General features: G+C 41.9%; 1 protein-coding gene across 15 annotated transcripts in view; it reads right to left on the bottom strand.

The window, feature by feature from the left end:
• Positions 1-21,327, bottom strand: part of GIT2 (GIT ArfGAP 2) — a 54,208-nt gene that overhangs the window by 24,121 nt on the left and 8,760 nt on the right. For 12 of the 15 annotated variants that reach the window (XR_004974757.1, XR_004974756.1, XR_004974758.1 and 9 more), the window contains 9 exons: positions 19,749-19,835; positions 19,504-19,634; positions 16,309-16,403; positions 11,926-11,971; positions 10,284-10,335; positions 6,241-6,313; positions 5,895-5,992; positions 4,754-4,865; positions 1,665-1,807 (listed from right to left, as the gene is read on the bottom strand). Coding sequence is in view for 12 of the 15 variants with exons in the window: in XM_036353288.1 (XP_036209181.1) it covers positions 1,665-1,807; positions 4,754-4,865; positions 5,895-5,992; positions 6,241-6,313; positions 10,284-10,335; positions 11,926-11,971; positions 16,309-16,403; positions 19,504-19,634; positions 19,749-19,835 (837 nt within the window). In the remaining 3 variants the exon portion in view is untranslated. The remainder of the gene's footprint in view (positions 1-1,664; positions 1,808-4,753; positions 4,866-5,894; positions 5,993-6,240; positions 6,314-10,283; positions 10,336-11,925; positions 11,972-16,308; positions 16,404-19,503; positions 19,635-19,748; positions 19,836-21,327) is intronic. The other 3 variants (XM_036353277.1, XM_036353281.1, XM_036353282.1) reach the window with 2 other exon arrangements.

Below are 21,327 nucleotides of genomic sequence, written 5' to 3'. Positions count from 1 at the left end.
ATTGAGCACCAGGCAGTGTTCTGGGATATATAGGAAAATAAAATAGACTACGATTCCTATTCCATGGCATTTATATCCAACAGAGTGAGGGAGGGGAAAAATAAAAACAAGTAACTATGCAGTCTGACTGAAGGTGGTAAGTGTGGTGGAAAATAGATGATATGGAGAAGGGCAAGTGGCTAAGGAGCTCAAGTAGGGCTGAAGGTGGGCGCATTTTACTTCGACAGATGGGGAAAGCCTTTGGGTAGGTGAGATGTGAGCGGCAGCCTAAAGAAGGGGGGGGACATTAGTCAAATGGCTGTGTAGAGGAAGAACGTTCCAGCCAGCGGCAGAGCTCAGCTAGAGGGAGTGGGTGTGCAGGGCAGAAAGGAGGGGAGGCCCATTAGTCTACAGAGGACCCTTTCCCGTAGGGTCCTGCCATGACCTTCGCTTTCACCAAGTGAACGCAGTGCTGCTGGGGAAACCTGGCAGGGGTGTTTCAGACACATGACTCTCGCTGTCCTCTCTGCATTCCCTGCATCTGCCAATGGTGCTACCATTTTCACAGTCATGTGAGCTACAAATCCCTGACACATCTTCTGTAAGTCTATCTCCCCCCGTTCAAACATTCAACTTATTGCCAGGGCTGGTCTATTCTATCTTCCTGCCCACTCATTCTCAAATGTTTGCTGAGCCCCTCTGTGGGCTAGGTCTGGGCCAAGGTCCTGGGGATTCAGCAGAGTGTGGGCCAGCCAACCCCTGCTGCCCCTCCCTGCGCTCACTCTCTGCTAGTGATCTCTCCCCCATCTGGACCCTCCAAGCAAAGCCCTAAGTGGCCTGGCCAGCTCTTGGGGAGTATCCTGATTGGGTTCCTTTCCTCTACTCTCTGACGTTTCAGAACACTACTCCCAAAACGCAGGACCCCAAATGGCTGACCACTGCCTCCTGCCCTCCCTAAAAGCTCCCTGGGCTCGGCTCTGCCTGCCAAGGTCCATGCTCTTCAGTCTGGCACATGTTGCGACCTCCGCCCTCTGCTGTAGCTTTGGTTCCCACTCCTTTTAGGCTCTCTACACATCACCAGCCCACCCCCTACGCCCCCCAACCAGATGCTTTATTGCATTTTCTCTCTGCCTAGACCACTCTTCCCTGCCTTTTCACGTGCCCAAACCAATGCATCCTTTAAGACACGTTAAGAGCCATCCTATTCACAAAGCCTCCGGCCACTCCCCCTCAGCAACAAGTTGTGTCTCCTCTCGGCTCCCAGTCTCTTCTGTTGGTGCTTATGACACATATCACTGTGTGCCTCTTCCTGCAGCTACCTCTCCTCTTAGGCAGTGAGAGCCTCACAGGAAAGGGACCAGACCTCATTCAGGGGAGTATTACTCAGAAAAGTCACTTGATAAAAATTTGTGAAAGAATAAACACACAGTCCCTCCTCACAAGTTTTATAAAGTCACAACTGCAGCAGGGCCACGTGAGTCAGCAGTGACTCAGGGATAAAGGACTCCCAGTTTTAAAACTATTTACCTCGCTTGACCTTTGTTTAGCCCAAGCTCATTAGTGAATTCAACTATACCTCATAGCACTTTCACAGGGCTAGCCCTCAAGTGGCTTACAAGTAAGGTGATTCTGCAGGAGAAGAGTTTTAAAAGAATCACAGTCTCCCTTCCTATGTGTCATCTCACCTTCTGCCTGTGTGCCTTGCTGGCAGTGGCTTCCAGATCTGTGTCTTCATCTGATGCCACACTGTCATAGTCCGGCTGGTCATTGTCTTGACTCTCAGTACTGTGCTGGTTATTGATGGTTTTCAGTATGAGCTCCACATTGTCTATCAACAGAAGCAAATAACTTTATTCAGGCCTTAAACTTTTAAAGAAGTTACTGATTTTTAGAGAGAGGGAGGAAGGGATAGAGAGAAACACTGATTTGTTGTTCCACTTATTTATGCATTCATTGGTTCATTCATGTATGTGCCCTGACCGGGGATCGAACATGCAACCTTGGAGTATTGGGACAATGTTCTACCAACTAAGCTACCTGGCCAGGGTCTCAAGAAAAAGTTTTCCCCCAAAAAACTATTGGGAGGATTTTTGGGTTGTTATTAAAAGACTGAAGGAAAATGACAGCGATAGAAACCAGACAGACAGCTACTGCGAACTGCACAGATTTAAGCATCCCTCTGAGCTGCTCACCAAATGTGGGCAAAGAACTACTCAGACAAAGGAGGCTGGTTCCCAAGTTTCTAATCACTCAGTGAGATAGAGTATGGCTCCAAATCACGACGATGAAGCTGTGCTAATGCAAGCTTAACTGTGATTACCCAGGTAACATCAAGTCAAGATAGAAAGAAGATCGTTAAAGTGGAGCCTAAACACTAGGTGCTCAAAGAGCAGGCACAGGTATTTAGTCAGCTGGATGCCAGTGAGAGAGAGGAAAAAACAGAATGACCCAGCAGCCACGCACATGTGCATATCAGAAAGGAATGGTCTACAAGGGAGCAGGGATGATTCTATGGGCTCTAACACATTTTGAATAAAAGAGTTCACAAATTATCCAAGTCTCTCCAATTTCTTTCAGGTAACTCAAGCTTACCTCTAACTTCCAATATTATTTCTGGGTATTTTGATAGATAATATCTGCATGATAAATTATGGCTACGTAAATTTTAATTTTTAAAATTAATATTTAAAACACACATAGCACCTGATTATAGAAGTAATAGAGATTCAACATATATATAATTATTATTTGCAGCAGTTATGGTCTATAAAGTTGCTGTAAAGACTGAGTTGGTAAATAGTGAACCACTGTTTTGAATGGAAACACAGGGTTAGGTTCCTGCAAGCCTCTGGTCACAACATTTCCATTGACTGACCTATGAGTAACCTTGTTTTACATGTGCTGTGTTTAAAGACGCCTCCAATATGTATTGTTGATTCACTAACAGTGAACTCACAGCCAACAGCAGAACTCATGTCCAAACGAAGCTTATCTAACACAGGCATTTTCTCCACAAAGCATATCACAGCCTTCGGGTGCTTACACACTGTACTTACAAGTGTAGTACTTCCGCACTACACTTGTGGCCCATTTTAAACAGTAAAATTACTAACAGAAAGCATAAAAAACGTGAAAAATATAACACTACACAGACCTTGAAAAGGACACTTGTTTACAATATGAAAGCTGAAACAAAAGGCAAAATGTGATCTTATTCAATCTCAGCTGGGAATATATGCTTTCGGTGACTCAAGTTTTTCAATACTTTGCACATGTCTACAAATTACCATGAAAGTGCTATGAGTACTGATTTTGAGGTTACAAATACATTTTAGTGAACAGGTGAATTTGCAAATATGGAATTTGTGAATAATGAGGACTGATTAATATTTATACTTACATGTGGTATATTCACTTGTACATACGTATGTTGTAAATGTTTTCTTTACAAAATTGGTATTACACGAAACTAAACCTTCATTTAAAAAATTATTACTTGCCCAGCCAGCGTGGCTCAGTGGTTGAGCATAGACCTATGAATCAGGAGGTCACGGTTTGATTCCAGGCCAAGGGCATATGCCCAGGTTGTGGGCTCAGTCCCAGTAGGGGGCGTGCAGGAGGCAGCCAATCAATGATTCTCTCATCATTGATGTTTTTTTTCTCTCTCTCTCTCTCTTCCTCTCTGAAATCAATAAAAATATATTTAATATAGTTTTTAAAAGTTATTACTTTATACTGTCATTATATATTCTCTGAAAAGAAAGTGTGTGCAATACTATTCAAATATGTGACTAAATGTTGCTCTGTTATGTTTCTAATGTTTTCAGTATTATATAAAACATATACATACATAGATATAGATATATATAGATATATATAAAACGCCTCTGATTATTTCTCCTCAATTAACACCTAGAAATGGAACCACCAAATCAAGAAAGTACGTACATTTTGGTACTCCATATTTATGAAAGCACCCTTATCACTGCATCTTCACCAAAGTTTAATAAGCTTTCTTAGAACTTGTTTACTCCTGGTCAAACCAGTAAAATGAGAATGTAATATTGACTGAAAACTTAATTTTTATGGTATGTATTTCTTCTGTCTAAATGTTTTACAATAAAATGTATTATAATTAGAAAAAAGCCCATGAGGACAGTTTTGCGGCGGAATGCAGCATGTTCCTCAGCACAGAGACAGGTCCCTGAGCTACGGAACGAGCCTCCAAAGGGCACTCAGAAAGAGGCACTGTGCTCTCTACAATTTAACCCACAGTACCTCTCACGGTTGGCATCTAAAGCTTATAGTAACAAACTTTGCATGTGCCCTTGGCTGGAGTTGAACCTGGGACCCTGCAATCCACAGACTGACGCTCTATCCACTGAGCCAAACCAGCTAGGGCTAGAACTCAGTTTTATAGGGAAGCTACAGCAGATGAGCTGTAATTTCAATAAAGAGGGCTTATTTTCTTAAGTACTTTAACAAGATAGTCAGACTTTTGGGTTAATTTCAGGATGCAACTTTATAGGAATAAAGACAGATGACCCAAGAGGGAAAAATCACATATATGATACATATTTGACTAGTAGTTAATAATGTTGAAGTATTTGTAATTCACCAGGGCTCATGGAGGCAAACTTTTTATCCCAACATGTTACCAATAAAACTTATAGGGTTTTAACTAAGCTATTCTGATGGCTGCTCTAATCATTTTGTAACTTTGAATCTAGCACTTGTGTGAAATTTAGAAGGAAACTTGGTTTGAAACAGTTACCTTTTGAACTAGAGAGAGAACTGCCTTGCTGTCTTCTCTTGGCATCACTGAGAATGTCAATAACCAGCGTGGCAAACTCATGGGCATTAAACCGAGCTAATTTCTGTCTGCCCTGAAGGTGAAAAAATAATTGAAAATACTCCCAAATGTCAAAATACACACATAGATATTCACATAAACATCGTCAGGCTATTGTCAGACTTTGGCAAAGACCTTCCAGCTTGATCAAGGCATCATCAACCACAGCCAAACTGAAGCAACATTAACATTTTCCTTGCCATCAGTTTAAAACCATTTACACAGAACTATATAACACTTAAATTCTCACAATGCATATTTATTTTAGGGAACAAAACCAAATTAATTCTACTTAAAGCTTTTTTTCCCCCTAATATCAAACAGTTTTTAAATAGATGTAGTAATAAAAAATTAATTTGGAGGGAAATTTTAAAATTGCAAGATAAATTTATAGACTAGATGCTGAGATTCCAACATTATACATAACCATCATTATATATAACCATTAATCAATTAAATGACCTTCCTAATTTTATCAACTTCTCTCCTCTTGATGGGTGCTTAGGCTGTTTTTAATGCTCTATTACTACACAGTGCTTCAATGAACATCGTTCGTTGTGCATGAATCTCTCTATTTTTATTTTATTAGAACATATCCCCAAATAAAGAATTCCCATGTGAAAGGATGGACACTTAATTCTGAGGCTTCTGAAATAAGCTAGCAAATAGTTTTTCTAAAGTCTGGAACAATTTAAGCTCTTATCTGCAGCATGAGAAAGCCCATCTAGCCAGATCCTTACCAGTTTTGGAGTACCCCTTATTAAACACTTTATTATTTTGATTGATGAAACTTTCATTTGCCTTTAGGTTGCTTTGTTTGATTACTAATGAGATTAAATATTTTTTCACATGAAAGGCCATTTATATTTCTTCTGCGAATTTTTTTATGTTCTTGCCCAGGCATGCACTGCTATCTACTGCTTTTCTTATCAGTTTGTGTGTATAAAGGCCATTAATATTTGAATCAAAAATATTAAAATACCTGTCTTGGAAAAATAAAATACCAAGATATCAACTATTCTCAAAATATCAACCTGGTCACTTTTCACACTCAGCCACTTGCCTGGTTCCGTGTCGATGAGTACTCGGGATTGACCGGAAGGAAGGGAACGACGGTTGTCTCGGTCACCAGGGTGCTGTGGTTTTGCGTGGCAAGCCAGACTAGCCAGAGGAGAGAGCCAAAGACAGAATCTCATCACTATGGGTGCGCCACTGCTCCTCTAAGAGCTGCGGCCCCGCCTTACTAGGGAGACTCAAGGAAGCACACTCCGAAGCCAACATACACAAAAGGAAATGTCCACACAAGTGTTATCAGGACAGGAGAAATTGGGCAAGTAAACACGGAGGCTGGCAGCTTGTCACTGCCCACTGATAACAAGCATATTAGGTAAAGCCCCATGTTAAGTCACCTGCATCAGTCTCTCGCCTGTCAACTTCATCGTACACATCCATGGCAAGTTCTTCAAACAAGTGATTACTTAGCTGAAAGTAAAAAAATATCAGGAACACAAGGGACAAGGGTTAACACTAGCAGAATGAGTGGGGACTGTGACATATTCACCCTTTTATCTCCAATGTTTTATCCAAAGCCAGTGCTTAGTAAATACCCACTGTAACACAGACAATAACATTTCCAAAATAGTGCAGATCCTCCAATATATCTGCTTCCCATGGCGCCGCACTCCCCTATGGTATGCAGACAGGGCTGTGCTACACAGGAGGTAAGGGACATCTACAGCGCCTCTCTCGAACACAGGCTGCAGTGCTCTACTCTTCATGTGATATCACACTGTAAGTCTTCTCTTTTGCTCTTGAGAGTGTTTGCCAATGCCCCCAAATACAAGGGGTCATAAACCCTTGGCGGGATAAAGATGCCAAAACCCGCAATTTTGAGAGGATAGAAGATGCCATTGCACAAAAATATCACTTCCCTGGCCAGTGTGCTCAGTGTTTAGAGCGCCGGCTCTCACTCCGAAAGATCGTGGATTCAATTCCCGGTCAAGGGCACGTACCTGGGTTGCAGGTTTGATCCCCGGCCCATTGGGGTACATGCAGGAAGCAACCAATCGATGTGTCTCTCTCACATCAATGTTTCTCTCCTCCTCCTCCTCCTCCTCCTCCTTTCTCTCCCCTCCCTCTCTCTAAAAAATCAATGGAAAAAATATCCTCAGCCCAGCCGGCATGGCTCAATGGTTGAATGCTGACCTGTGAACCAGGTCACAGGTTTGATTCTGATTAGGGCACATGCTCAGATTGCAGGCTCAATCCCATATGGGGTGTGCAGGGCGTAGCCAATCATGATTCTCTCTCATCATTGGTATTTCTATCTCTCTCTCCCTCCCTCTCTGAAATCAATAAAAATATATTTTAAAAAAATATCCTCAGGTGAAGATTAACAAAAATAAATAAATTAATAAAAAATATCACCAGACCTTGGTTAAGCCTCTTTGCTATCTTCCTCAGTAGTAGCCCCAATCCCCAGAAGAACTGAGCATCCCCAACAAAGGATAGGTTGTCTGATCCATATGCTGTGCAGGGTCAGCCAACAAAATACTCCCCACAGACTAGGTGCCTGCCTGGCAGCAACCGGGATGGTAAAGGTCAGGGTCTTCCTTAACCCAGACGAGGCTAAGCCCCTGCCAGGGTGTCTCCGGCTCTCTCTATGCTTTTTTCCTCATAAATGCACCCTGACAATTGGTGGCTGTTACTTCTCAGTTGACTGCTTCCCCATTCTGTGAGCGTAAACTGAATTTGCTCTATTCTCTACTGTGTTCACCACATCCACACACACTACCTGGCACTGAGATGGGGCTCAGTACATAAGCAATTACACATTGACCACAAGGCATTTTATGCAGCAATTTTAAATGCTGGTTACACAGACCTCATGGGAACTCATTAAAATGGATACAATACATTGTTGGGTGAAAAAAGCAGGATATAAAATTCTAAAATTATGATTGCAGTCTCATTTAAAAAATAAAGATATCTGAACTAAGAATTAGAAGAAGTGCTCCAAAATATTGAGGCTGAATCCATTAAGAGTATAGTGAATAAGGATTATTCCCCTTTTCTATTTTCCAAATTTTCTCTTGTGTGGTTACATTACATTTATAGCAAAATAAACTCTGAGAGTCTTTTGCTGGATAAAGTGATGAAGGATTGAAAACTTGAACTTTCTTCATGAATATCTAGTCTCTTTCCTTTGAGGAGATACAAGCTAATGTTATTACTAACAATAACTACAGCAGCAATACTGATTGAGGGTTTACATCCAAAGTACTGCGTTAATATCATATTTAATACTCACAATACCTCTATGAAATAGTAACTACTATTATTCCACATAACAAATAAGGAAATTGAGGCACAGAAGTTAGTATCTTACCTAAAGTCACAAAGTCAATACATGATAATAGATCTGAGATCCAAGTTTAAGTCTCTCTCAATGTTAACATTTGCTAATTCAAGGAATACATTATTAGTCTTACTATGTTTATCTTAGTTTTTGGGGATGGAGGGAGAAAGGAAGTAGGTAGAGATGGAGGGAAGAATGAAGATACTATTGCAGTGGTTCTCAACCTGTGGGTCGCGACCCCTTTGGCGGTCGAACGACCCTTTCACAGGGGTCGCCTAAGACCATCCTGCATATCAGATATTTACATTACGATTCATAACAGTAGCAACATGACAGTTATGAAGTAGCAATGAAAATAATTTTATGGTTGGGTCACAACATGAGGAACTGTATTTAAAGGGCCAGAAGGTTGAGAACCACTGTACTATAGGCTAAACACTGTATTGGCAATTATAATTGGTTGTGGTCACCTGTGAGGAGACCACGGGTGGTGTCAACAGCAGCAGCAGCTCACCCTCACTGAGCAGTTCTGAGCTGCAACCCCTGCTACACCACTATCTCCCTTTCTAGGAGAGGACACCAAGGCAGAGAGACGCTAAGGAGCTTGTCAGAGCTGAGACCTGTACCTGAGCAGTCTGATGCAGAATCCAAGTTCTGGAGAGCTGTACTCAACCTGGTTCCAGATAGTCACCTAGTGCCTGCCACATACTAGACATAATACAGACATAACCCCAGCTTTCATGCAGCTTTCAGCCTAGCAAATGTAAAATAGTCAAAAGGAACTTGGCTTTATCTAAAATGTTGGAATTATTTATAATAAAAATTGGTTTACATAATATAATTAAAAGGAAATCACAGAATATTTATTGCTGACTCCAAAGCTTATCATCTTAACTATATGACCTCCTTAATTTAAAAAAGGCGATAAAACAGACACACAAAACCATACAGAACACAGACACCAAACAAATTGCATAAAATACATTTATTTCATATTACAGTTAAATAGTAAGGATAAATTCACTTTATGTAATGTTTAGTACTTAATATTATATGATGTTCTAGTAAAGGGTTTTCTGTGAAAAGGGGAATGAAGAGAAAGCCATAAATTAGAGGAGCTGCAATTTCAGTTGGGCTTTGGGAAAACTACTACCTACATTGTGAAGGTGGTCATTTTTCAGCTGCTTGAATGATGAAAGGGATGGAAGCTGGGAAAGGGGAATGCTGCAGGAAAAGAGGATTCCTGGAAGAGGACTTGAAGGTGGCAGCTAAGGGACGAGAATGCACACACAATGGGAATAAGATGGGAGGTAGGGCAGGTACTACTGAAAGGTGAGAGAGTTGGATGTCCTTAAGAGTTAAAAATCTTGGTTCTGATCCAGAGAACAATGGGAACAGCTGGAGAGTGTAATCTGGTGGTTAAAACTGAGGAAGAGCTTTAGTGAAGCTTCATTTGTGGGGACTAAACCAAGAGAATTCACCCCCAGAGAGGAGATTCCTGACTAACCCTAGGTGGGCAGGATGGAAAGAATCACTCAGATTACAGCGAGGCTTGACCTGCAGAACTAGGCAAACTCTGAGCACATACCCAGGGCAGGCCCACCAGCTTTTTAAAGCATACATTTATAAAGCTCTGATGAATGGCATGGGATAGGCAAGAAAGTTACAACCGAGGCTGGACCCCAATGGCATCAAGTGAATCTCTGGTACTCACCGTTCCAGCACCTGCTTTTATCCACCTAAGCAGCTTATGAGGCTACAGGAAGCAATCCCAAGAAGTGTGTTCCACTGATTTATTTACAGTGGGAGAAACAAGGAACTCTTATAAGGCGACACAACTTCCTAGTAGCAAAAGCACAGTCTTCCCATTTAAAATAAGAAAAATGGCATTATTTGAAGCAGAGCCAAAAAACTGGATATGCTGAACATATAGTACTTCCAGTCTTCATGCCTATATACTCAATGGTCTGCTTCCGGTTTAACAGCATCTAAGTGTATGTAACAGTCATCTGATGCAATAGGAAAGAGCTGAGAAAAGGTATTAGCAGGATACAGTTCCTATACTGGAGTTCACTAGGAAATAGAGATACTCACAGATTGAAGTTTCTTCTTAGCAGCTTTTGCCAATTCAGACAAATCCAGGCTGCTAAAAAAATGTACAAAACTAATAAGCAAATAAATAAAATCTTTTTGTGTGTGTGTGTGTGTGAACTCTGTATAAGATAAAGATGGCCAAGGGATCAAGATATTTATTAGAGTTCATGGACATGGTCAGAGCCAAAAACTCTATAGCCCAAAAGAGTCAGTGAGAAAACTTTGAACAGAACAACTTGGTTAAAGTAACTCCTTCTAGAAATACCATGATCACCCTGGCAGGTTTTGCTCAGTGGACAGAGCATCAGTCCGTAGGCCAAAGGGGTGCCGGGTTCGAGTCCGGTCAAGGGCACATACCTCAGTTGCAGGCTCCCAGCCCTGGTCGGGTGCATGTGAGAGGCAACCAATCGATGTGTCTCCCTCACATCGATGTTTCTCTCTGTGTCTTTCCCTCTCTCTTTGACCCTAAAAATCAATGGAAAATATCCTCAGGTGAGGATTAAAAAATAAAATTAAAAACAGAAATACCATAATCATGTAATATGGTTAAAAGAAAAATAATCACCTACTAACTAAAACACAAAAACTAATGAGAAAAGTCACCATTTTTGAAGTATTAAAAAAAAAGCATGGCCCTGACCGGTTTGGCTCAGTGGATAAAGCGTCGGCCTGTGGCCTGAAAGGTCCCGGGTTCGATTCCGGTCAAGGGCATGTACCTTGGTTGCAGACACATCTCCAGTGGGAGGTGTGCAGGAGGTAGCTGATCGATGTTTCTCTCTCATCGATGTTTCTGGCTCTCTATCCCTCTCCCTTCCTCTCTGTAAAAATTCAATAAAATATATTTTTTTTTAAAAAAAAGCATGGTAGAAGAAAATATCAAAAGGGCAGAATGTGAAAAACCAGAATGGCAAGATTACATCTAGAATAGCAATTAATGATTTCATAAACTCTTGACAGTATTTGTACAAAGATAATTGCCTAAATTAAGGGTTCATTACTACAGCTTCAAACTCATCTGACCTTACAGATACAGTCCACCTTTTGTTTAGCAATGAGCTAAGAATAATGTTTACATTTTTAAATGGTTGGGGGGGGGGGGGACAAGGAAGAATAGTATTTCATAATTTGTGAAAACTATATATAAAATTCAAATTTCAGTATCCGAAAATAAAATTTTATTGGAATAAGCATGCCCTTCATTTACATAGTGTCCATGGATGCTTTCATCTACAACGGTAGAGTTGAGTAGTTGTGACAGAGGCTGTATGGCCCAAATATTTACTATCTAGCCTTTAACAACAACATAAAAACTTGCCAATCCCGTTATAGACAAAGAATATACTCTCATATAATAAGGAAATATTCTTTGAACATAATCTATAAACATACTGTCACAACTAGCTAATACTGTGACAATATCACGGACTCCAATTTTCATATTAGTAAATTTGTTACTTGTGCTCTTTCAAACTTAAGTTTTATATGGTGGTTTACTTACAGCCGTCTTATTTCCAAATTGTATAGCAATAAAAGAGAAAAATGTATGGGCTTTGTTAAACACAAAATATTAAACACTTAAACACTATACAACCAAGGAAATATTTGAGACAGATAAAATTGATTGGTATTTAAAGGACCTTACCTGTCTGCCATTTGAGGTATAATAAAGTGCTGTCCATTTTTGTGATCTGAAACAGAAACCAAGCCAAAGTTTGTTCATATAAATATTAAGATCTGTAAAAGAGCACCCCCATTATTTTCTCAATTTATGTTTTGCAATTAGTATCATCCCATAATTATGAATTATGTGGGGGAACATAAGTTGCCAAATTGGCTACAAGTTCCTGAAGCCTTGGCTGGTAGCAAGGATCGTATTCTCGTTTTCTTTCTGGCACAGAAGTCTAGACATCTTTAAGCAGAAAGCCTACGCTCACCCTAATCCTATGCTTTGTTCGTCCCCAGTGTAAGTGATGACCTTCAGCCACGGAAAGAATGCGTAGGGAGCTGAATTAGCTCACAGCAGGCTTCCATGTGGCATGCCACATTATCTCCACGTGGCATGGGCAGGGCTTCCTTGAGCTTTGGTGGCTCACCTTCAAATTAATCTATCTAAAATAAAAGCGTAATATGCAAATTGACCAAACAGCCGAACAGCAGGACGACCTTCCAGAAGAAGCCAGGACTGCTAGGGCTGTCAAAATATCTTTTGATTATTTGATTGACTTTAATATTCTATTTTATTTCTAGAATTTTTGAGCATATAACATTATATGTAGTCTTTTTTTAGTGGTTAAGCTAGGGATTATAATACACATAAATTTTTACAGTGTACTTAGAAATAACATTTTACCATTTTAAGAAGGCAATCTTATCTCCATATTTCTCTCCCCCTTTTTATGTTGTAGTTGTCAAATTTATTACATTGACATATGCTGAAAACCCCACAAGATAATGTTATAAACTTTTACTTTAAACTATCATACATATCTTAAAGAACTTAAGGGGAAAACATAGCTGTTATTTTTATCCAGATACCTATCATTTCTGATGCTCTTCTTTCATTCCTTAAGTTCCAAGATTCCTTCCAGTATCATTTCCCTTCTACTCAAAGAACTTCCTTTAGCATTTCTGCTAGAGCAACTAATTCTCTTCTTTTCCTTCATTTTAAAATGTCTTTATTTTGCTTCATTCCTGAAGGTTATTTTCACTGAAAATTGGAGTCCTGGATTGACAACTCTTTTTTGTTTCAGCACTTCAAAAATATTGTTCTACTTTTCATATCCATGGTTTCTGATGAGAAATCTAGTCATTCAAATAATTGTTCTTCTATGTGTCATTTATTTTCTTGCAGTTTCAGGATGTTTTGTTGTTTTTGGTTTTCAGCAGTTTGATTTTAATATATCTGAGTGACAATATCCTTGAGTTTATTCTTTTTGGAATTCTTTAAGCTTCTTGAATCTGTAAGCGTATGTCTTTTGCCAAATATAGACTTTTTAGCTAATATTTCTTTAAGCATTTTTTCTGTATCACTCTCTGATCTCTTTCTGGGAATCTGATACAAATGTGACCTTTTGCTATTGTCCCACAGGTCCCTGAGGCTCTGTCTAGTTTCATTTTCCTTCCACTCTTTTTTCTATTGTTCAATACTGGGTAATTTCTAGTGATCTATTTTCAATTAGTCACTCTTTTGTCATCTCCAATCTGCTATTAAGCCTATCCAGTGAATTATATTTTTCAGTTATAATATTTCTATTTGATTCATTTCTTTATCTTCTATTTCTATGCTGAGATTTTCTTCATTTCTATTTGTTTCAAGATGTTCACACTTTTTAGAGCATGGTGTTCCTGTTTGCTTAAAATTTTTTGTCTGATAATTCCAACAACTGTGTCATCTGAGGTTGGTGTCTTTTGACTACTTTTTCCTTACAAGTCTTTGGGATTTCCCTGGTGTCAAGTCATTATGAATGGTATCTTGGACATTTTAAATATTATGTTGTGAAACTGCGTCTTCCTTACATTTTATGGACAATGTTAATTTTTTTAAAAAAAATATGTTCTTATTGATTTCAGAGAGAGGGAGAGATAGAAACATCAATGATGAGAATCATCGATTGGCTGCCTCCTGCATGCCCTACACTGGGGGTCGAGCCCCCAACCCAGCCATGTGTTGATGAGAATCATCGATTGGCTGCCTCCTCAATGTCTTACACTGGGGGGGTCGAGCCTCCAACCCAGGCATGTGTCCCAACTGGGAATCAAACCATGACCTCCTGGTTCATGGGTCAATGCTCAACCACTGGCTGGGCAGTATTTTTGTTTTAGTAGGTTAGGTTCTACCTCCTGGGCCAAGTGGTGAGAGAATACAGAGAAAAATAAAAGCAATCAGTATTCCCCTCATGCTCTTGGTCAGAGATTTAGGCTGATTTAGCCACAGGACTGCCTTGGGGCTAGGGTAAGGGGAAAAGGAAGGAAAAAAAATAAAAAATTAAAAAGGGAATCCTCCAACTCTCTGTCCTGTAGGAGTCCTACTTCCTGTTCCTCATACCAGACCAAGAAGGCTTCTTTGCATCTGTTATATAGTTCCAGTTTCAGGCTGCAGTAGAGGCCTTATCAGAAGTACAGAACACTCACCACCAGCTTGATGGTACCGTGAGTTCCCTAATTCACGAACTAGAGTCCTTAAAGAGCTATTCCATGCATTTGGTCCAGGGTTTTTAATTATATTCAGGAGAGACAGGGTGGGGTGTGCTTACCCATCTCACCAGGAACTGGACCCTCATCAGGGGCTCCTAACTCTATGTACAACCAGAGTGGAGAACCACTATATACATGTATGTGGATATTCTACATCAGGGGTTGGCAAACTTTTTCTGTAAAAGGCCAGATAAATATTTTAGGCTCTTTAGCTATATGGTCTCTGTCACAACTACTCAACCTACTCAACTCTGCTTCTACAGTGCAAAATCAGCCACAGACAATATGGAATTGGCCTGGCTATCTTGTAATAAAACTTTATTTTAAAACAGGTCATTGGCTGGATTTGGCCCACTGAGCTATGGTTTAATGACCCCAGTTCCACCTCAAAAATAAAGGTGGTTAAAGGTAAAATTCACTTTTGGGCTTTTTTCCATTCCTTAGACAGGAGAATTCTTCAAATAACTATAAAGTGACTGCTTTGCTCCTGCATTCTTAGTCGCATTATGTGCCAAGAATTGTGGTGCACATTCAGTTTTGGTTTAATTATGCTCTTTGATGCCTGAAACAGTCACTATCTAGAGCTAAAATCCTATCTAATCTAATAAAAGACAAAAAAGGTAATTAACCATACCTCTGCTACGCTTCCCATTGGCTAATCAGGGCGATATGCAAATTAACTGCCAACAAAGATGGAGGCCGGCAGCCACGCAGCTGAAGCGAGCAGGAGGCTTGCTTGCTCCAGTGATGGAGGAAGCCAAGGTCCCCCGCCTGCCGCGGCCCTGAGCTCTGAAAGCAACTAAGTTTCAATTATAGAAGCTACCTGCTTTCAGCTGGCCGCAGCCTCAGAGCTGGGAGCGCCAGTGACGGCAACAATGTTTCAATTATAGAAGGTAAATAAATCTCAGAATAAAAAAAGAAAAAGAAAAAAAGGAGGCTGGGAGCTTCAGTCACTGGCCAGCCTGAAAACGGCCCTCAGCCCCTCACCCAGACTGGCCAGGCACCCCAGTGGGGACCCCCACCCTGAAGGGGGTGTGACCAGCTGCAAACAGCCATCAGCCCCTCACCCAGGCACCCCAGCGGGACCCCCACCCTGATCCGGGACACCCTTCAGTGCAAACCAGCTGGCCCCCACCCGTGCACCAGGCCTCTATACTATATGGTAACAGGGTAATATGCAAACTGACCCTAACAGCAGAAAGACTGGGAATGACTGGTCACTATGACACACACTGGCCACCAGGGGGCAGACACTCAATGCAGGAGCTGCCCTCTGGTGGTCAGTGCGCTCCCACATGGGGGAGCTCTGCTCAGCCACAAGCCAGGCTGATGGCTGCCAGTACAGTGGTGGTGGTGGGAGCCTCTCCTGCCTCCTCAGCAGCACGAAGGATGTCCAACTGCAGCTTAGGCCTGCTCCGCGCTGGCAAGTGGACATCCCCCGAGGGCTGCCGGGCTGCCAGAGGGATGTCTGATTGCCATCTTAGACCCAATCCCCCAGGGAGCGGGCCTAAGCCAGCAGGTGGTCATCCCCCGAGGGGTCCCAGACTGTGAGAGGGCACAGGCCGGGCTGAGGGACCCCCCACCCCCGAGTGCACAAATTTTTGTGCACCGGGCCTCTAGTAAAGTTATAAAAGCTAAAATTCAAGGAGATTTGACCAACATCTTTTACATATAACTGAAAATGCTGTAGTTATCATTTCAAATAGAAATCCTTATTCACAATGTTCTGGAGGATATGTTAAAGCAGAGGTCATAAGTAATAGTGTCCCAACTTGTTTTTCCAGAGACTGACTAACTGGAGGTGTGGAGAGGCTGATGTCCTTTCACTCACCTGGTTTCCTGCCACAGAGATAAAAGGCGAGTCTGTCAGTCAGCTCATACTGTATTTCTACAAGGCGTTCTGCCAGCTCGTGGTGCCCTCCTTGCCTACCAAGAGAAAACAAAGTACCATTATATTGCTCATCAGCCACTGGCTCTAGAATAAAAAAGGACAGAGACGTCTCTTGGACACCTGAGCAATTTATCAAACATGGCTTTTTAGAATGATCAACCTTTATGTGAGGTAAACTGTCAAGATCTACTTTGATTCCCACATTTATAAACTGTTCTCATAATCTGAAATACTCCCTCTCCTTTTATATAAAAGACAGAATAATTAATAAAGAATTCAAGGACTTATCAGATAAATAATAACTTCATCTAAAGAGGCAGAAGATAAAATTAATAAATGGTCTAGGGTAGAGATTCTCAAAAATTAACAAAAGTGCTTTAAAATTTATACAGACATCCAGAACCCATCCTTGGAAATTCTGAGTGTGTGAAGATGGATGAGTACAGACATCAGTATTTTAAAGACAGTATTCCCCCTAGATGCTGCCGATGGAGCTGTCTGACCTGGATGAGAGTTTAGTAACCATGTGGTCCTCAATTCAGAGACAGAGACCAACCTAACCCACACCTGTAGCTTTCACCTCCTTATCTTTACTTTCCGTAATAGAAAATATTAAGTTTGCCTTTCTTCATTCATGAAATAAATATATAAGCTGCTTGAAGTCTTTTTAGTAACAAGGTACATATGCACGGTACCCAGGAAAAAATTCCAAGGTAAGTGATAATACGTATAATATACTGAGGGCTCTCTTCCTCTTAAAAGATGAAGTTAGTTTCTGTCAGTTTCTCTTCCTGCCATTCAAGGCACTACAAAATATCCTCCTTATCACACAACTTTGATTTTGTGATGCACATCTTCTTTTTCTCATTTTGTAAACATCTGTGGAATCAGGAAATATCCTATAATTGATGGTACCTCATTATTTAATTGGCCAAGTTTTTTAGTGGTATATAAAATAATGAATGACCCGTACAAACAGTGGAGTCTTAGATCTGATCAAATAATGTAGCTCTTTATTCCCAGACGATTCTGTGCCATCCAGTCAGGTCCCCTGCTGTGGTGAGCATGCCCCGCCTATGCCTTCTTCCTGAACTTGACACATGCCTTTTTCTCCCCTGGAATGCCTGAGCTCTTCCTTCATACACCCAAATCTAACCCATTCTTCAAAGACCAGGGAAAAGAAATTTCTTAATGGTTTGGCTGCAATGAAGAACCCTATATATGCCTTTTAAGACCAGTTATCTATTTTGGCAAACAAATTCCACATTATCTTGCCCCATTTAACTCTTTTATGCATTTATGAATCATCTCCTCCATGGAACAGAAAATTCTGGGAGGGCAGAGTTTTGTCATTTCACCCATTTTATCCTCTGTAGAGCAATTAATTTAGAAAAAGAAGGAAAGAGGATCTACATAAACCCTAGAATTGACATCTACACTAATAAAAAACAAAGATGCTAATTGACTGTACCTTCGCTACACCCATCAGCCAATCAGATGAGTATGCAAATTAACCCAAGAAAGATGGCCGTTAAATTTACATACTGCAGGTGGGGCGGGACAGTGCAATCCTCTGCCCGCCCGCCCGCTGCCATCCAGGCCTGCCGTGTGTGACCTGGGGCGGCGGGGTGGGCGGCAGCACAATCCGCCGCCTGCCCCGCCGCCATCCGAACCTGCCATCTGCGACCCAGCGCGGGATCCGGGCCTGCCATCTGCGACCCAGGGAGCCGGGGTAGTCACCGTGGGATCGGGCCTGCCATTTGCCACCCGGGGAGTGGGCGTAAGCCAGCAGGTGGTTATCTCCCGAGTAGTCCCAGACTGTGAGAGGGCACAGGTCGGGCTGAGGGACCCACCCCCCGCCAGTGCACAAATTTTTGTGCACCGGGCCTCTAATATAAAGAGCCAAGGGCTGTCACATCCATTCTTAGTACTTGATTTGGAGACAACTAAGTAGGCTGAGTGGGGCGACAAGGCCGGCAGAGAGGTTAGTGAAGGACAACCAAACGACTGAGCAGCAGGCTGCGTGGGGAGACCAGGCCAGCAGGGGTGTTAGTGAAGGACAACCAAACGACTGAGCAGCAGGCTGCGTGGGGAGACCAGGCCAGTAGGGGAGTTAGTGAGGGACGATCAAATGACCAAATAGCAGGCTGCGTGGGGCGACCAGTCCAGCGGGGGGGGCAGTGAGTGGCAACCAGGCCAGCAGATGGGGGCAGTGAGGGGTGACCAGGCCGGCAGGGGGCGCAGCTGACGGCAACCAGGCTGGCGGGGGGGCAGTGAGGAGTGACCAAATGACCGAACAGTAGGCTGCGAGGGACAACCAGGCCAGCAGCGGGGGCAGTGAGTGGCAACCAGGCCAGAAGAGGAAGGCAGTGAGGGGCAACCAAGCTGGCAGGGGGAGCAGTTGGGGGCGACCAGGCTGGCGGGTGGGGGGGCAGCTGGGGACGAACAGGTTGGCAGAGGGAGGGCAGTTGGGGGGCGACCAGGTCGACAGGCAGGGACTGTTAGGGGTGGTCAGGCTGGCAGGGGGGCCAGTTAGGGGCGATCAGGCAGGCAGACAGCTGAGCAATTAGGAGCCAGCAGTCCCGGATTGTGAGAGTGATGTCCAACTGCTGGTTTAGGCCCAATTCCCATAATCGGGCCTAAACCAGCAGTCGGAATCACCCGAGGGGTCCCGGATTGGAGAGGGTGCAGGCTGGGCTGAGGGGACACCCCCCTCCTCACCCCTGTGCACGAATTTCATGCACCGGACCTCTAGTTTTACTATAATCATTTAATCACAGATCTACCTACTCATACACATTTGTTTTTAAGTTTCAGCAATGGTTAAAAACATATAAAAATTGAGGAGTGCGTTCTGCCATTCTTAGTACTTGATTTGGAGTATAACTATGGCTTAAATACCATAGCATTATAAAGAATCACACAAAAGACTGGAAGCTAAGCAGACTGGTTATGGTTCTACTTTCCCAGGTTCTGAGCTGATACTCATTTGAAAAGTCATCTGAAAATAACTGCATGTAAATCTTTATAAGGGGTTAAATGTTAACCACACACAATTTAGCAACTTAACAATGAATCATACAAAATACAAAGAAGCCCAAACAGAGAGAAGTGACAAGAATCTAGGTTTCTAACCTTGCATAATCAACAGGAGTTTTCCCACTGGAATCTTGTGTGCCTGGGTCTGCTCCATATACTGCCAATAATTCCGCCTGTAAAATCTGTCCTGCTTTGGAGGCAACATGGAGTGGGGTGTTTCCTTTTTCCTAAGAATCATTAATAAAACGTAGACAAAAAGGCAAATTTAATAAAGAAAAGGCTACACGAACACAACCCACTTAGTTTCAATTTAATATGTAGATCAATTCCTGCTGTCTTACAGGGTGAAAGAAGTTGGCTTGTGCTCCTAAAGATAACAGCCTCAAACAGGTTTCAAGATTCCCTGTTCTCACGCTTGAATGGAGTTGCTGAAAAACACACAAACAAAAAAGGAATGCTGTTAAAAGCGTAAAGAGTGATATACTAGAGCAGCTGGCAGACCATTTTGATATATGTCAGTCATACTTAGCTCAGTAATGGGATGAAGAAGTCTCTCCCTTGCTGGTGACAACCAGCCCTGGACGCTAAAGCAGAGTCAGGCCCATTTTACTGATAAGGAAACTAGGGCTGGGAAGGCTGACCTGCCCCAATGCAAGACCTGTCTAAGTGGCACAATTATACCTTGAGTGAGAGGTAGTATGAAGAGGTGGCTGAGCATGGCTCTGAAGTCTGACAGACCTGAATTTCAAACCATATAAACCTTTATGCTGTGTAACTTTGAGGAGGTTCATTAAGCAATCTGAACCCGTTTCCTCATCTCTAAAATGCCAATAATAATGCCACCTATTCACAGGGTTACTGTAAGGAGTCAATGATACAGTACAGTGCCTAGCATAGAACCTGGTACGTAGGAAATATTTTAAAAATACAGCTGTTATTGTATTTATTATCTTTTTTCTTTTTTCTTAAGGGAGTGTGGAAGGGAAGGGAGAGAAACATCAATTGGTTGCCTCCCACATGCACCCCAACTGGGGATTGAGCCTGCTCCCTGGGCATGTGCCCTGACCAGAAGTTGAACCCACAACCTTTCAGTGCACAGGACAACACTCAACCAACTGAGCCATAACAGCAAGACAGCTATTAATACTGCAGGGTTCTGCCTTTATTGCATCCTTTCCACACCAGTATTCTTGGCCTTGTATACAATGCTCTAATGAAGTCTTTCAGGTGGGAAATGGGCCTGTGGTATACCAAATTCTGCCCTACTGAAGAAAAGTACTTATACATTCAGAAGATGAGCTGCCTTCAATTCTGACCAAATTGTTGAAATGCAATAACCCTTATCATAGGAATAAAGATATCCACTCTAACATCTGTATCTAAGCCTTATATTTAAAATTTATTTTACTTTTAAAAACTGTGGTAAAAAACACATACCCAGTCTTACTAATAATCAGAAGTAATAAGAAATGGAAGTAGCAAGAAATAAAGAAGTAAAAATGTTTATGCAAAGTTTAAAATTCTGAACTGTGAATGCTCGTGCTATGTGTGAACATTTGCCAAAAGCAATGCTTTGAAAATGAAAAAGCAGGTTTCTTGTAGCATCTCTCAAAAACAAGCAAAGGCCCACATAAAGAAAACAAACTACTCATTTTACAAGTATAATAAACCACCCCATGTACTACAGCTTTGAGTCACACCCTGCTTCCTGAAGATCTTCTTTTAAGTATGCAACCTAGAGACCTGAAGAAATCCCACAAACTTTCTAGTCCCTTCTAGAAACTGTGAGGGTTTCTACTTCAAAGTTAAACAAACAAAAAACTTATCCTATCCTATATAATAAAAGGCTAATATGCAAATCGACCGAATGGCAAAATGACCGGTTGCTATGACACACACTGACCACCAGGGGGCAGACGC

This window comes from Myotis myotis, unplaced genomic scaffold (assembly GCF_014108235.1).
Source record: "Myotis myotis isolate mMyoMyo1 unplaced genomic scaffold, mMyoMyo1.p scaffold_m19_p_20, whole genome shotgun sequence".
In the NCBI taxonomy this organism is placed as follows: Eukaryota; Metazoa; Chordata; class Mammalia; order Chiroptera; family Vespertilionidae; genus Myotis; species Myotis myotis.
Note: the sequence above shows the minus strand (reverse complement) of the source record. Positions and strands in the feature narration are given on the sequence as shown.